Source organism: Diorhabda carinulata, chromosome 9, assembly GCF_026250575.1.
Source record: "Diorhabda carinulata isolate Delta chromosome 9, icDioCari1.1, whole genome shotgun sequence".
Lineage (NCBI taxonomy): Eukaryota > Metazoa > Arthropoda > Insecta > Coleoptera > Chrysomelidae > Diorhabda > Diorhabda carinulata.
The window spans coordinates 7,709,411-7,728,400 of NC_079468.1; the positions used below are offsets into that span (position 1 = coordinate 7,709,411).

Here is an 18,990-nt window from a genome sequence, read left to right on the forward strand (position 1 = left end):
TCTTCTATCAATTTAAAACGGAAGCCCTGGAATGTTAAATGAGTAGGAAGTTGATGGAGAGTATGGTGCGTCTATGATATGGTTCGAGTTTTTGGCTCGTTCATAATTGAAAGATTCATTCAAATTAATGCTAAAGACATAGATTGGAGGGCTCGCTTTTCAGATAGATTATCTTAATTCTCCCATTTCTTGTATTAATCATACAATTGCACCAAACTTAATGGAGCACTGTAAACAAATCAAACTCCAGAGGAAATCTTTGATAAGGATTCATTTCTATTGGCAGAAAAAACATTCCTATAATCCTTTAACAAATGATACAGGTTCTAGGTTAATTGTCATATTCATATTCATATCAATGTTATCGAAAAATGTTGTATTTTGACAGATATAGAATAGAAAATTGAACGCGATGTTCGGAAACTGTGATCTAAATCTCGTTCTGGTATAGAATCCGCAATCAGTTGATTGGTGATCTACCTGAACTCGGGTTCTATTTTCCAAAAAGCTCTTTAGTTAGTATGTTATTGAAATTTAACAGTTTTTATAATCGAATCATTGCAAAATTGCACAAGAATTCTGTTCCTATTGATTAGCCTTAAATTATTTTTCAATTTGGGATTTTGGATAAATTTGGGATAAATCTTATTCCTTCAAGGGCTCTGGCGACAACAACCATAGTTTGATAAAAACTGCACTATGATAAAAACTGCACTAGAGCAGCCAATAACAAAAATGCTGCAAATCGCAAGTGGCGCTCTATTACTAGTAATGAAAATCGTATAAACTATGTTGTCTGGAAAAATACCTGCGAGGAGACAATAGATGCTGGCAAGGAACGATATAAAGAGTGGAAAACAAAGCGAACAGCTAACATTCCTATAATCCTTTTACAAATGATCCGTACCAGGTTAATTGTAATATTCATATCAATGTTATTAAAAAATGTATTCAATTATTATCGAAAAATTTTGTATTTGACAGAATAAAATTAAACATTCCATGGTTGTATAAAAATTCATTCGTATCTCTCGGAAAATATTTGTTCTCTTAAGAAAACAAGGGTTCATTGTTCATTGTTAAAAAAGAGTTTATTGTATCAATATGGAACCAGTAATCAGTATTTTTCGAAAAAAAGTGTAAGTGAAACTAAAGTAGAACATCTCTGACAATTCTAATAACTATTTGGATTAATAGATAAACTACCATATGAATATCAAAATACAACTATTTTAACTGTACAAATATTTTCTATTCTGAATTATCAGAGTTCAAATTTTAAATATATGAAAAAATAATTACAAATTATTTGATGTTGAATTGTAGCTTATACAATGGAGCTACGAATTTTGCAAATTACTTCTAACTCTTTTCATTTATAAATTTTGCCCACAACATAATGCATTCATCATTCATTGCATTTCAAAATAATACACTTCAACAAACTTCTTTTCCATATTGTCAAACGAAAGTCGAAACGGTGTGTCACAAACCAAAAATAATAGTTTCTGTTATTTATTTACTTCATACAAACGCATATTTATATTTTGTCGATGAGTGAGATAGGTTACTTGAAAGTACCGGCTGATTTGTTCATTATTCTTCAACTGTGAGTTTTTTCTCCGTTATTAAATGGTGGACTCGTTGGTAGACATTTTTGCTACAAAATCAAACGTAATAGGAGTAAGTAGGTAAGTTTTGGAGTGAATTTGAGATTATAAAAAACTGTTTCTACGTTTGGATACCACTAATAGATCTCTACAGCAATGAATATATACTTTTTGTTTGAAGAAGAGTCTCCAGTCTGTGAAAACTGTTGACACAATTTGAACACTTTTTCCTGACAAACATTTTACTCAATTTGGTACATTTTTATATTAAGTTTACATGAATTCAGTTTATCATAGTTCGACAATAATAATTTATATCAGTTCTTTGCATTGCTCTAAATTTTTAATAATATGAAAACATTTTTTTGAGAAATTCATATTGACGCAGTTTTTGCTAGTATATCCAATATATATCGTAGACCTATTGATCAAATGATATATTTGTGACCAAAAGGCATGACAATACAACAATACAACGGTATTAGACCAAAAATTCAGAAATATTTCTTTAACAGCTTAACTAAGCTGGAACGTTTATTACTGTTGTGGTTTTCATACACTACGACAACAAGACAACAACAAAAGTAAAAAATTACATCATCGTTTAATTCATGTTAACGTCTTCAGAAAACCTGAACAATAGTATACATTCGGTCTCAGTATGTCAATAATTATAATGAATTCTGGTATTGAAATCTAAGTTTATATGGTATTTTTTCCATTATCTGTAATAGAGCTTCGATCTCGATTATATTTGTTCACTCCCTAATCAAACAATTATCATTAAAATTATATGAAAAAAAAATGATGTAATTAATTTAAACTGCGAATGACGTAAATTTCCATTCCATAATGAAAGCCGTTCCTATTTGAATCAATTCAATTTTTATTCCTTGCTAAAGGATCAAAGTACCCATTTCAAGTTTTCTCCTATTAGAATTACAAATTCAGTTCAGTAGTGGTAATGGAATCGATTGGACTTTATTGTCTCTATTCGATTTTAACATCTAGATACCCGTTGCTTTTGAAAATCGTTTCTTTGCCGTAGTATTTAAAGGTTAATTCAAAATTAGATTCACCAGCATTATAAAATATTGATTACGTATATAATATATATACCTTCCTTTTTTCGTTGCAGATTAGTAGAATATTCATATTTTTTCAAGAGGTTTCATATCGGTTAAATTAATAACTTGATTTAATTTTCATAATAATAATAAATAAACAAATATATAAATAAGTAAACCGACATCCTTTTATATTCAAACAGTTTCAAAGTAATACAATGTCTATTGCGTTTAGATGATTATACCTATATAGTACAGAATCGAAAAATTGTATCTAATAGTTACATATGGTATGAATTGTGATGTTTCGGAATGGACATTTTTAGAATTCTAGAAAATAAACACAAAAACATATAAATAACAAGACCTTTGTAGAATTTAGTTGTAAAAAACATAAAATACTCGCCCGCAGTTGATAAAAAGCATACATTAAAGGTAATATCAAGGGCGCCGACAAACATTAATGATTCGGGGTAGTCGCCAAATTTTAGAGTTCCATTATAACTTCAACCGTCGTGGACGAATTCGGAACAGTATTGATGTGTTAAATTGATCAGGTACCTCGATTTCCCTGATGTTTTCGATCTTCGCCTGCCTGGTGGCAACCTTAGGTGTGGTTCACAAAAAAATTATATTCTACAAGGCTTTACTTATGAGCGCCATCTGATTTTTGTCAGATTTTTACTCAGGAAGTGGTATTCGGCCTTGAATAACTGGTCTCAGATGGGGTGAACAACTAATTTATCTTATCCTTTTAACGAACGAAATGAAACAAAAAGAAGAAAAAGCTGGAAACACCTTATGTATTGAATGATAAAAAATAAACATACCAAAACTATTCAAGGACACGATTATTCAAATTAATATTTATTGTTAAGAAAAAAAGTTTCGGCAACAAAAACATTTATTGAAAAAATAATAAATTCACTTAACTGCTTATCCAAAAGAGTACAAGTAATAAAAGCGTTTATAAATTAAAAACAACTCAGATTTATTTATATATATTAAAGTTGTTGGAGTTGAGTTAAATTTGTTTGTTTGTGGTGTACCGGTTGAGTTCTTTGGGTGTGGTTGAAACTCCAAACTGGTAGCTGTAGAACTGCGGGAAAAAAATAAAATGAGGAAGTAAACGGGAATACAGATGAAAATTATTGAAGAAGGAACGAGTAGAAAGAACTGATTTGAATAAAAGGAGCTTATGCTCTAAAACTGATTTTATATTTTTTTAAATGTAACCAAATAGAAATATGTTCTATTCTATGCGTTTTGTTCCCCAAATAAATAGAAAATTCGAATTTATATGAAAACTATAAATCAAACTTTGCTTGGAATAGAAGGAACTCCACAAAGATATTTGGAATTTTTGAGAGCACAATAAAAGCGAATATAAAGAACGAAATCACAACAAATTTACTAAAACTTACTTTGATTTAAAGTGTAGGTAGGTAGAGGAGAAATTCGAATACATTACGAAGTTATCTTGAATTTCTCCAATGAAATAGGAGGTCTATAACAAATTAATTTCTTTTCAGTTTCACAAAAACTCGAATTTTAAAATAAATAAATCTGTGACTACTGTGCCACAAACATAAAAATATATTCAAAATGTTTGAAGAAAATCGTAACCAGCCGATTGGCATGTCACGGTTTACTTATCACCATAAATCAGAAAATAGAGGAGAAATTAGACCCACTTCAGTGTATAAAAAAACCAGCAGAGAAACCAATAAATTGTAAAACTACAATAACCAAAAAAAAATTGTCACGTTCCAATGTTTCATTCCCACCTGTATCAATAAATATAATTCCACATTATTTATATATTGCATAGTCCTTTATGAAATTCTCCAATTTGTTTATGCCTAGTTGGAATTGAGGCAAACTTATACCACTGAATGTGGTATGGTAAGTGTCGTTGAGAATTGTGTTGCAGTGTAGCGCGTCCTTTATATCCCCATTGCGCTTCTATAGTATAGCGTGAAGGCTCACTCGGAAAAGCGAATATTTAATTTAATATATCACAAATGATGAACGTAGCTTCACAAAACAGAAATGTACAATTGAAAATTGAAAATACCATTCGTGACTTAACAGTTTAAAAAATGTCTTCACAAATATAACCTTTTAGCAATAGCGCGCGTTTTTATTAGATTATGACGGTTTTTATCACTTCACACCTGGCACTATTGAATACAGTTACTAATAAAAATAATAAGTATTATTGAAAAAGACTGCAATAAGTCGAAACGTCAAATTTTATCTTTTTTCCAAAAATTATTAAAAAAAAAAACTAATTTTAAAACAGAAGAGGCCTAAAATCAAGAACATTTAGAAGAATAAATATAAGTATTTATATTGGTCTTGAATCAATGGGGTTTTATTTACTGGAAAAATATGAAAGAAGAGATCTTAAGTAGAATAAGTGGTTTACTTGAATGGTGTGCGATAGTGATAGTACTAAAATCAACGTTGACACTATGAGTACGATATACTGATTTCAGTAGAGCGAGGAACTAGTTATCTAGGTATAGAGAGCGAAAAAGGAGAGTTGAAGATTAGAATTGGGACCTTCCAAATAGAAGCATTTCGCTTTGGCAAATTCAATCATATAAATTGTACAATGCCAATGAACAGCGCTGTTGAAATAGGTTAAACTAGAATAAAAGATTATTTTTATTTATACAAGATAATTGTTTGGATTAATTAAAATAAACATGTGTTGCTCTGAAAACAAGAAACGACATTAAAAGTTTATTTCTTTTATTCTTTCATAAATAACAAATTATTCTTAGAATAAAATTATTCACAACTCCCAACTTATTCACCCTCTATATTTTATTCTCATAGAAATTGACAATAACCGACAATATCATTGTGACATCCAGTATACTTTGTTTCCAACTAAAGAAATACAATTTTTTACATTCATTCAAATCATTCACGATGTAACAAATAATTTAAATTCAATAAGGCTCGATGTACACTTCCCGATTATTGTTTAGATACTGAATGATTTTGATTCTAGTGAGTAGGATAATCAAAAAATGAAGTGAAAATCCAATGGAAAATTTTATTATAATTAATTGTAACGTTTTACTATCCGTAAGTGTTCATAATATTACTTTTGAAATATATTCATGTCTATATTATCTATTTTCACATACTAAATATTTCCATTTCTTCAAACATCAATCGTAATTATAATCCTCATTATTATTTTTATTAGTCCCTTTGCCTGCTCTTGTCGCTTTTTAATATACCAGTTTGTTTTTCATTTCCTTCTGAAGTGTTTTCTCAACAACTCTCGCTCTGTAATCTGTAGAGTTGAAGTTCTCTTAATCGAAAAAGGAAATGTTTCATTTAGATGAAACTGCAACAAACACTCGTACAATTATTTTCCTTTTTTATTAGTGTCATTCTCTTGTGACATAATCTTAGATAGGTATTGCATGGACTTTGTGGTTTTTTATATCAGAGGGTGATTTTGAAGGGCATACTGTTTGCCTATAATAAACTGAGCTATCAATATAATGAAATACTCATAAAAATGAGCTTTTATGGATTACGTCCTTAGATAGTTCAATAAGAGAAACATTAGCGTCGATATTGGAAAAAATTTACCATAATTCTTGTTTTTTTTTTTATAATTAACTTATAATAAGTAATAATATGAGTAATTTTGTTCACTTAAATGCTGAAAATAGTCTTATGAATTACTATCCCCTTCAAGAATTCTCTTGTTGTAAATGTTTTGTCATGGAAATTCAAGGATAATTTCAATAATTTTTAACTTTTATGTTCATTTTAGAAACGTGACATTGATAAGACCGCCCAATACTAAAAGCCATACTGTTACAGAAAAAGGACGAGTGAGCCATACTGTTACAGAAATGAAATAACATGATTCAACTTATTAATAAACTGTTTAATGTTTCGATGAATTCCTTTTTTTAGTTCTTCACAAAATGCATTAGATAAATTAAAAACTTGACAGTAGATATATTCTCCGTAGCAATTTCTATTTATCTAAATACTATTACCACAATTTTTTTCTTTACTGTTAATCACTATCAAGTGTCTGTTTGAGCACGGTTAATCTGTAGTTAGTGAGGCACTACAATGGTAGCTTATAGTTTAATGAGTGAAGTTTCTTCCTCAATACTAGTGGAACATATCCGAGAGCAGCTCGGGCCCTATCCCATTTACACGGTCAAGCTCCGCTTCAAAATTTAGCAACCGGTTTGAACGTGACGTGACATTGGCGTATCACAAAATTATTGACATTAAAATTAAAGGACCTATCTGGTATGTATAAAGGTAACATTAACTATTCGACGGATTGATTAATTTGATGCTATTGAATAGCGTTTATTCACATAATAGGTAATCTAAGAGTATTATCTCTCATAGATTTTTCTAGATGAGTCCTTATATTCAATCGACCTCACTGATGCCGAGAATAACAAGAGGGAAATCAGGATTGCAAAACTATCGTCTTCTTTTTGAAGACGAATGACGCTTGAGCGAAGGTAAGAAGATGAATCTTGTTACTTTAGATATTAGCGGCATATATTTCACACAATTGGAGTTTTTATTATAAAGTAGTGTTGTTTATGTCTCAATTCGTCTCATTTAGTCATTATTTGAAAAATATTAAAACCTCATATGATTATTTGCCACAGGATAACTGTCTATTACAAATAGTTCCTTCAGACTTAATTTAATCTCCTATTGGCCACCATGATCCCCGGATTTATAGACAATTGAACATATGTGCGACATAATCGATGAATGATTTACACGGTGTCTTTCTTAAATTTTGATATATTTTAGAAATGTTATGCTTAAATCTATGTGGGAATGTGAAATTTCAACTACCTATTAAATTAGATGACCAAAAACTGGATTTCACTAATCGGGTTGAATTTAAATTATCATAATACGAGTTCCAAGGGTTGTGAGCCAAATATTACCGAACTAAAATAATTTTCACTGATTATATCAAGTTCCTTCAACTCTGCCGCTGGTTAAGAGGGATATCGATTAAAGTCCGTGATATTAGGAAGTGCCCTAAAATTTTCACAGGCCTGATTCTTTTGCAGATTAAAGTGGATTTGTTGGAACGTTTTATATCTGGTACTCGTTTTAGTGGATAACAAAAGAGATCCCGTTTTTATAGTAAAAAGTAACAGGTATCTACGTTTTATATGAAACTATGAATTTTATCTGTGTGATAAAGTTTTAACTGCTACAAACATAATTTTTTGAATCTATAGTCTATTAATTACAGGATTAAATGGATATTGAACTTAATTTTCGAATATGTTTTGCGTATTTTATGGGAACAATACAAAGAGGTGGCATTCACGTAGTTTGTTGCCAATATTAACATAAACAAAGTTACTTCTATTCAAAATTGTAATTTAATTTTCAAAAACGGCAATTATTGCAGACTTTTTAATGGTTTGACACTTTATATTCAGATACAGACAACATTCGATTTAGATTTGCTTAAGAAGTGATTAGTTACAATTATGAAACGACAACGACATCTTAATATATAAAAATTCAGTGTTCGTGTGTATGTTCCGATTGAACTCAAATACGAGTCAACTGATATTCATGAAAGTTGGCATATATATGTAATTTGGTCCAACTTAAATGATAGGATAGTTATTATTTAAATTAATGATCTCAATAATTAAAAATAAACTGATCATCAACGTTGATTGTTGTTATTAATCGTAGTTTCCATAAGTCTGGAACAGGTGGCGCCTTAAGCGAATTTCTTTACAGAAAACTGTAAAATTTTGTCCTTTGCACCTAATAGATGGCGCCACACTTGTGATATCTTTTCTTAGACTACGCACTATACATGTCTATATCACTTTCAACGTCGATTCTTTCAAATCATTCTTCATTTTGTCTTCGTTGCGTACATTACTTCGAATATTTTTTTTACTTCTAACTTACAATTATTCAGAGAACGGCGACATTCATTCACATTAAAAATTCAATTACTATTTTTAGTAAAATTCCACACAAAAAATCCAATCTTAACACCCGTAGCAAGAAGACTCGATGTGCACGTGTTGAAAGAGCTTATGAATCAGTCGAACAGAGAGCAGAAAGAAATGCAGCTTAAAGAATTCGCACAACTGAAATTCGTGCACGAAAACAGCGTGATAATCGTCGATAAGAAAATGCATTGATAACCAGGGTAAAACGTAAACAACATAGATTCATATAGAGAACAAAACCGAGAAAATCATCGAACCAACCGCGCAGTAACACATGGATCATTTGTTCGTCTTGCATTTAATTATGAACCAGACATCAATTACTCAGCTGATTCCAAAGTTACTATTGCTGCGTTGGACAAAAATTGCAATTATTGTCAGGCGTTAAAATTTCGCAATGAAACACTCGGCATGTGTTGCGCATCAGGAAAAGTTGTTTTGTCACCACTCCTTACTCCACCTGAACATTTGAAATTCCTCCTTTCTGGCATTTCAAGTGAATAAAAATTATTTTTGCGTAAGACACGAAAATTTAATTCTTGCTTCCAAATGACGTCGTTTGGAGCATCCAAAGTTTGTGATTTGTCATCTGATAGTCGTAATTTTGAGACAACATTCAAAATTCAAGGTCAGGTACATCATAAAATTAGATCATTGATACCAATGCCAAATGAAGGTCCAAAATTTCTTCAGACCTATTTTATGGGCAATTGTGAAGAACGTATATGCCAGTATAATTTCATTGAACAAGCAGAAGAGAGAGCAATTGTATTGTCATTAGAATTATTTCAAATCAAATCGCTCAGCCACAGCAACGCGTGGCCGAGTCTGCTAGTCGTTTATATTTTATTAAGTTGATATCAGATGTAAAAGTTTACACCTTCAGGAAAATATATTATAAATATAACTGAAAACTTTACATATAGATATATAGTATTGAATAGAATAGAACTGATTGCAAATAACAAATAATTAAATAATAGACATAATCGCATCAAAAATCTTTACACTACTTCCGCCACATTGAAATCATGTTTCAACGCTTTCATACGATTCGTGCTATATTAAATAAGTTGTTTGTCTCTATAAATTTGGGGAGTAAAAATGAGAAAAATTGATTGATGTTTTAGGACATTTTTTGTAGAAAACTATAAAAGATTGTGAAAGTAATCAAATATTATTTTGGGTTGAACATTAACTACGAATAAATTTTAACCGAGTTGACAGCGAAAAATTATTTCAGACCTTTTTTGTAGTCCTAAAAAATCCTGTGTAATTTAAATGGTTATTCAAAAATCACGTTGCGGCACCTCTAAATATTCATATTAACAGCTAAAACTTTACCAGAAATTTTTTTTCGTCATCTTGGACGATATTTTCTTAGTAGCAAAAAAAGTTCACCTAGTTAAAAGTTCAAACTCAATTGCACTCAATCCATTTTTTATATATTTCTAAATAATATATTTATAGCTATTATATGGTGCATATAGCTGCGGCTACTTGCGTCGCCTAAACAAAATAGACTAAAATTCAACAATGTTCATGAATTTAGGGAATAACAATTTTCTAAACACTTCCCAGCATAGTACTCCAATTAGTCGAAGAGTTTTTAGGTAACGGGAGAATCTAATACCTAACTACGAAGCTCGATTTCAATACTTAATTACAAAAGTTCGGGAAATAGCACAGTGTCAAGATTAATTACCAAATTAAATAGAACATTGTTTCATTGTTTTACTTTGTTTATCTGTATAAACAAAGTAAAAAAGGCACAAAGTGTTTCATGAAATAAAAAACTTTTCAAAAGCAAATAATGACCAGATACATTGGTCAAGTTCGCAAAAAGGACAAAGAATCTAGTGATTCTATGGGAAGGCCCGAAGAAGAAATTGTAGAACCCAAAACGGATACGTTTATACTACAAAAGTGAAAGATGATATCATTAGAAACCACGAATAATCAAAAAATCATTTTAAAGAACATAGTGATATAAAGATTGTTAAGCTAACAGAAGGTAAAGCTTTTGCTCTACATATTAATGCTAGAATTACTAAATATTCGTATAATATCAGAAACAATACCCTCGAAAAAGTTATTTCACTCCATTCCAATTCAGAAAGCGGAATTGAAGCTAGAAAACATACTATCATTGTATAACTGAGCCTTTAGCAAAGATACATTTTTAGTATCTTGTAGATCACACACTAGAAATGTTGACGTGGTGTTCTACTTTCTGTACCAAAAGATAGTAAATTGGGAAATTTGGTTCTTAAGTAAAAAGGGCTGTGATAATACTTACTGGCAGGGTAAAAACCTTACAAGCATATATTTGGAATTCCAGATATATCTTATGGGTTTATTTTTAGCTGTTAGCCTGTTCAAATAGTTTGTAGCAAATCACTTCACTTCACTTCTTCACTGCTATCTTGTGATTTAAATTACGAATTATCACAATCACAACCACAGTTCGTACACATAATGGAGCACTTTAGCCCCACCTTTCTGCAACCGCAAGCTTTTTGAAAACCTCTGGTGCATTTGCAAGAAATAAGTTTCAGTAGGCTTTCCGGAGCAGAAGGCTCGAATGTAGTAACAGCAAAGAGTCCGTTCTTGTCTTTTCTCCATTGTTCTACATTCTCCTACATCTTGTTCGTTCCCATATCACCTCTGAACCTGTCGATAAGTTTAAAACGAATGTTGTCGTGCTGCTGTTGGTGGTAGCAACGCAATATTAAATTTACTTTTATATGCTGATGCTGTGAAGCATGCGAATATAATTATTTAAAGTTGTACTTTTACGACTTTTCACATAACTGTAACTATATAATTTGATGAGGAAGCCTTCTCCAGCTTTAGCAATGACTTCTGTATCACCATTTGGATTTTTAAATACTTCGATAAGCTCGTTCAAATTGGGGTTTTTTCGGAGTACTTTAATAAATTTCATTTTTCTTTGATAAAATAATGTTGATGTGATATCACAACGCCATTGTTTCGTCAAAAATTTGTCTACATAAGCAGTTTTTCGTGATTATCGGGATCGTTCTAAATATTTGGTACTACGGGTTAAAACATCTTCTGCATATTCTTTAAATATGATAATGGCATTGGAGGTATAATGAGATCGGACGTATGTAGGGTATTTATTGCAAATAGAAGAAAACGATTTGCCTTGTTGCCAAACGACTCGGTGTAATAAGTATCCTCCATAGATAATGTACATCGTATTTTCAAAATTTATATCACCAAAATGTTAATGAAAGATCATGTCAGAATCTATAAAAGTGTGAATTTTCAAAACTCCCAGGGAACTTCTGTTTTATCAACCAAATGACTGTACTATAATACGAATAAACTATTCTCTTCCATTGTTAGCCGCTAGCTTGCTTTGCGAGTTATAATGGATTCTAGCACAGATTATATATCATTTTATTTAAAAATTTCTCATCGCTCATCCTTATCACTTATATTCACAGATTAGAAATCGAAAATTCTGTACGCGTCATTGATACATCCCATCAATACTGGTTGATATTAACAAGTTAAGGAAAAAAATATCCAGTTATAAATTTTCATCGTTATATTTCCGATTTTTGATTTATTCGAATGAGAACAAAACCAAGTCTAAACATAATCTCAAATTGAAATACCGTTCATTCGTTTCTGATCGATGAAAAATTGGAAACCTATCTCGCGAGACACATTCTAATCTCAAGCGATGCTTTTTATCGTTTTTCTTATTATGAATTATGGGTTGGGTGGATGTCAATGCGATTCAACGAAGCTTGAAACACGCCACTAGAAACATCGAGCAGCATAACGGAATCCACAAGCTTTCGTCTTTTTAATAACCTTTATAAATCACAAGAAAAAATCTCGAAGGAGACGAATATTTCTCAAGTGTATTTGATTGAACTTTTTATCGTTACCGATACTAAGCTACTGGGAGCTCCCCGAGGTTTATTATATTTAATTTGGCAATTTAATAATTTTTTTGTGGAAGTTCTTGTATTAATACTTATATTGGGTGTCACTTAGAACATTTAAAAATAAGCAAATATGGTGACATATGTTTTTATGAGAAACAGTAGGTTTGGAACTATACCAAATCAACCCTTTTCTGAAGACAAGCACAAACCCTGATAGAAATGGGAGTTGATTTAATCTACCCTTCCAAAAGATGCACATATTTCATCCCTAGCCTATCCTTTTGATAAAATTCTTCTTAAGTTCTCAGTATGCATATGTGGTTTTTCTGTGTCTTACAACCAAAATATATCACTGTTTACCTGGAAGAATATAATGTGGTGGATCAATATCCAGTTGAAAGTGAATAGAATCTTAAAAAATCATGTTACCAGTTACATAATTATGATCTCCCAAACTAGTTTGTATCTATTATTTTTTGGGGCAAATTAAAGCAATAATAGTATTCTGAAGAATACCAGTCCAAACATTCACTTTTTTCGGATACTAAGTAATACCTTTCCTAAAAAGTCGCTTCATCGCTTCAGTAACAACCTACAAACTTACAAGTCATTTTTGATTGGTAACTATCAACAACAGTGTTTGACATCAGAGCCCACTACAATTTGAATAAACTTTACGCAAATACGGTAAAAAAATGTTAAAGTGGCATCAGCCTACTATTCTAAAACTTCGTAATGGAAAACAACACAGAGTTGGTCATTTCCAGCATTTATTATGAATCGTATTACATTTTATATCTTTACTTTTTTCCACTCAATTTATTGACAAAATTATAAATTGTCGTGTTTATTTTTTTTCTCTGCAGCTATTGATCTTGGGAAAAACATTTTAAATAAAACAAATATTTTGAGTTATCATTTCATTTCATAAAACTTCGTTTTGAACAAACTTTTGATATGAAATAAAGTAAGGGCTGCTGATTTCATTAATATTGGAAAAATACCCTTGGTTAGTCTTTTCCAAGTGTACGAAAATTTCAGATTTTAAAGTTTCTAGCTTTACTGAAATTTTAGAAAAAAATATGAACTCAATTTAGTCAACGCCTTTTAAGTGTGACATTTCTGAAAGGGGTGGGCTGAAGAAATTTTGTTATAGTAAAGATCCATCTGAATTTCATACGAACTATCACCTGAATTTTGTTGAATGAATTTAGAGACACCCTTAATATTTCTACGATATATCGTAAAGTATCGATAAAACAAGCACTACATTGTAAAGGTTATTGTGCACATATAAAATCATTTTACATCAGGGAAAATAAGGAAAATAAAAATATTATTATTTGATAAAAAGATTATTATTGTCTTTTTAAATATATATGCATCATTATATAAAAGCTACCCTATATTATCACAAATATAAATAAATACATAAAATAGAAATTTAGCAAAGAAGTTTTGAATAAGTCATGTTGAATATTTCAAACATAGATCAACTTAATCATCCATATTTCGCATGACCTACGTTTAAATTGAATAATTTTCTCAAGTGCTACACACGCATTTGAAAAATAATAATTTGAGACAAACCCCAGCTGTCCAAATATTAAAATTCAAAATAATAAAACTGTTCAATGTGAAGTACTTGATTAGACATAAGCCAACTGAAGCTAAAAAAATTCTACATATCAGAATAAATATTGATATAACGTCCTTTAATATGTATTTAAAAACTTTTAGACAGTGGGCAGTAGTGAGAGATGTACGATAAATAAAAGTACATAGTATGTGATAAAAAGCATTGGAATCATTACAACATTCTAATTGTCAATATTTTTAATACAAACTAAATACTAGTTTCATGTTGTGTCCAAACTATATTCGACAAGTCTGATTTAGGACAAGGGATGTTTAAAAACTTTGATACCATTAATATAATTTAGAAAACATTGTTTTTGTTTGTCAATTATATAGCTTAACGGAAAGGAAAATTTATGGAGCAATATGCGATAAATAAGTTCCTTGTGCTCTAACATGAGATTTTCGGGTGATTGAACGGGCTTTCCGAATCAGTTTAGCAATTTTTTTTGTTTAAATTGAGATTAGGAAGGTGTTGAGAAAAAAAAAAGAACTAAGCTGCGGTCAGAAAACACAAAGACTTTAAATAGAATTTGATTCCAAAAATTATTCCAAATTATTAATTCCCACTTTTCTCGATTTTCAAATTACTAGCTAGACCGATCGATTTATTATCATTTAATTGGATTTGAATTCAGAATACCCATAAACTCGAAAATACATTAATGTTTAATAAAATAAATGAATCCAAATGTTAATAATTTTCTATAATAAGGTCCACTATATATTAAGAATTTACATAATGAAATGCATCTCATTGATAGTAAACTATTTATCGATAGATGTAAGCAGCTCTTCATGAAAATAGTAAATGTTCAAATATATCAATATATTTTCACACGAATAACAGAAAATCTCAAATACTGATACTGAGATAAATTTTTGAAAATATAAAGTCATTCCATTTCCATATAGAGACAGCCTACGTTTATTAGCACTTTTAAAAATATCCTTTTATTCATTATAATAGCACCATCAATTCAGTTTTTTCAAATTTCATGGATTATAATATTTTAAAGCCGCTGCCACAGCTGCCTTGGCAAACTCAGTATCACAAGGACTACCACCCCAAAAAGGTCCTGGACAACCGCGTTGCTCGAAACATCTCTCAGGATAGACATTCGTATCAGCCGAACAGCACGAAACTACTGCCCATACACAATTACTTGGACCTGGAGGATCTTGAGTTGGTGGTGGTGTACTTGTAGTGGTAGTTGGTATAGTGCGTGGTGGTTGTTGCGCCGATTGTGTAGGCCTAATTTTGAAAATTTCCCTCATCATATTTTCGTCAGCAGCGGAAAGGTGTATAGAATTATCTGCTGGTGGTCTTGCCGGTTTATCAGATTCACTAATACTATTAGAACTACCTAGAAAAAAAAATAAAAAAAAATATTATTGATTATAACCTAGCATGACATTGAAAGAAGCGCTACGTCGGCACAATTTTTCTCGGTCAAAAGCTTTTGCCCTATACTTTGCGAGATATATTAATAAGACTATCAATTTTGATATTAATATTAAAAAATATTAATATTTAAAAAAAGAATATAGTACTACATTCTGTAATTGTCACTTATGTAAATTTTTAATTCATCTACGTGGTCCTCTTTCGCTTATATTATATTTTTCAAATACTTTGTGCAAAGCTTCTAGGAATGCTTGGGATCGTTGTCATGCTGAAGATAAATTTTCTGCCGCTCCAGCGCTGGCCAGAACATACTTTTCAAAATCCCTTCAATTTTTACCAGGTCTCCAGTCGCCCTATCTCCAAAACATCCCCAAACTATCACCGAGCCTCCGCTGTGTTTTGCAGTAGGGATTACACATAGATCTAATATGCGTTATTTCTTTGACCTGCGCACAAGCACTCTTCTCTTAGACCAAAAACCTCAAGCTTTAACTCATCACTTCATAAAACTATCTCCCACACTTCCAATATTTTTGTTCATCAACCCACTGCAATCTATTAATTTCATTTGACGTCTTTAAAGAGATTTCTTCACTGCCACCCTTCCAAAAAGGCCTTCTCTCAATCTCCTTTTCACTGTAGAAGTACTCGAAGCCAGATTACTAGATTCCTTGGTCTGAGTAGCTATATCTGGGATCGTGAGTCGGCGATCACGTTTACTCATCAATACAATATGTTCATATTCAGCAGTTGTGGTGTTTCGTGGTCGCCCTGAACGTTTTCTATCGCCAAAGTTCTTGGTGGATGCATATTTTTTCACGTTGTAGCCCACGGTATGTCGAGGTATTTTAAATCGGGGCACATACGTAGATTTTTAGGAATTACACGGCCATAAGTCGAAATTCCAATAATCGACTAATGACAAACAATTTTTTTCCTGGAATAGTAGACTACCTGACGAACAATAGCTAACCACACCCACATCCCTAGACTGCGCAAGCGCGCTGCATTACTAGTCGAAACTTGATGTTCGCACTTACTGCACGTGCTACTTGACTCCCTTTTCGTATATCATTTTCTTCAGTGAATATTTTATGTGTCGTTTAAGTGATGGATACCAATAATACAGGTAAGCCTTTATTAAATTAATATGAAATTGTATTAAATATATTGTCAATAAATGACTTAATGAGCCGTCAATAATACCCTTTTTTAGAAATGTGTTTTATTTATTTTTCAATTTCAATCGAAAAAAAACTTTACTTCCGCACCTTTTCGAGTTAGATTTTTGATTTAATTATATAGTATATAGTATAACTGCTTAAAATCAGCTGCTAGTTTTTGCTAGTTTTGAAAATAAACGAGTTTGAAATTCTTTTGACAAAAATAGGAAAAAAATCGGATTTTAAGTTTTTGTGGTAATATTATTTTTTTATTGTTATAGGTTCACCTGGCTGCTGGGGGGTGAAAATGTTGACTCGTAAATACCTCTTCGATAAAATTCATTATCGATAAATGAAAAAATTAAATATTTTTTAAATATTACAGTAACGTCTACATGCGCAGAAGGAAACCTACAATCTTTGTTGGATCACACTGTAACCAGATTATCCCTCTTCTTAGAAGAAGTCTTACTCACACTTGATGCCGTTGAAAGGAACTCGTTACTGTTAATCTGCAAATGGGGTTGTGACGGCTCTCAACAAGCCCAGTTTAAACAAAGACTCTCAAACGAAGATGAATCTGATGCTAATATTTTTATAAGCTCATTTGTGCGTCTACGAATTGTTTGTGGTGAGGATAAAAGTAAAATCGTGTGGCAAAATCCAACTCCATCTTCCTCCATCTTATTGCCGTCCAATAAGATTTAGATTCGTAAAAGAATCTACGGACATCACAAAAGAAGAAATCAATTATGTAAAGAATAGTGTAAACTCATTAAACTTGACAAAAGTTGACCTCAATGGAGAGAATTTTTTTTTCAACGTAGGTTTAAAATGACTATGGTTGACGGAAAGGTCTGCAATGCAGCTACAGATACCAAATCGACCAGCAGATATTATATATGTGGAGATATTGAAATCAACTACGATCTAGAATAAAATATTTTTTGATAAAAAATCACAAGTAGGTGCGCCTAACCACCGTGCACCAACAAATAACTTCGATAAGTTATTCCAAAAACAGAATTCTTTTTATGTAACTATTTTATAATATAAATATCACATAAAATAATTTTGGCCGCCTAAATCCTGAAAAACGATCTATGTGCGGCGCTTACTTCTGCCTAGACTATGACTAGACTATGCACGAGTTTCAAACGATAATTCCTTGGTTTTACTCATTATAAAAATTAAAAGTCTGAATTTGTGAGAACGGAAATAATTCGTATGAGAATAATAAACAAATTAGTCCGTACAAATAACACTGTTATTCTTGGTTTTTGAAACACCGTTTCAACTTTCGCTCGACAACAAGAAAGAGAAATTTGTTAAAGTGTATTATTTTGAAATTTTGATTATGGGGTGGATAAAAACGGTGATCGGTGTATAAGGGATAAGGAAAATCAATTATAATCTCCTTTAACATTGATAACAAATTGTTAACTCGTGGAAACCTATTAACTTGGCCTACCTACTCTATACTAAATTTTCTTACCAATAAACCTTATCCCGAGAAAAATAATTCCTGCGGAAGAATGTTAAAGGTAAGAATAGTTTAAATAGGGATAGAGGGCCTATTGCTTACAACCCTCTCTATAGTTTAGTAGTTTGAATGAAGTTTGAAATTATTTTTCGCGGGAGAAATGGAAAAATTTGGTATATAATAGTCAAGTCAATAGGTTGTAGTTTACCTTCAGTCTCTGAAGACGATAACTTGGTTCTCGAAACGCGCTGTAGATGGTGCAATTGTGAGTGTTGGTGTAGTGGTAGAGTAAACTGTGTGTTCAGTATTTTGCTTTTTTTATAAGAACAAATAAATCAGAAATACCTGATTGCGGAATTATATCAGTATCTAAATATTTTTTGTAAAGTATATGTTCAACATATTTCTTATAACATATGAAATTAATCACTTTTAAAATATGATTTGATTAAAATTTTAATGTCCCATTTGAAACATGATGGGGCTCTTATACGAAATATACCAATAAACGTTCAGAGAAGGAAAATCTAATTAAGAGATTGAGTACAACAAACATAACTCATTATGTCAACTATTCTAGTTAGAAACAAGACTAATTTCTGCAACTTTCGGGTAAATTTAGACTATAAATATTATGAGGAGAAGGATGAGAAGTATAATTTATCAGCAAAA

The 18,990-nt window shown here is 31.2% G+C and overlaps 2 protein-coding genes across 10 annotated transcripts in view; one reads left to right on the forward strand and one right to left on the reverse strand.

Annotated features, from left to right (window-relative positions):
- LOC130897867 (uncharacterized) overlaps positions 1-18,990 on the forward strand; it is a 248,697-nt gene that overhangs the window by 57,357 nt on the left and 172,350 nt on the right. The gene's annotated exons all lie outside the window — the stretch shown is intronic.
- Positions 15,022-18,990, reverse strand: part of LOC130897866 (uncharacterized) — an 84,609-nt gene continuing 80,640 nt past the window's right edge. For all 8 annotated transcript variants that reach the window (XM_057806800.1, XM_057806803.1, XM_057806798.1 and 5 more), the window contains one exon: positions 15,022-15,631. In XM_057806800.1, coding sequence (XP_057662783.1) covers positions 15,261-15,631 — 371 coding nt within the window. In that variant the 3' untranslated portion in view covers positions 15,022-15,260. The remainder of the gene's footprint in view (positions 15,632-18,990) is intronic.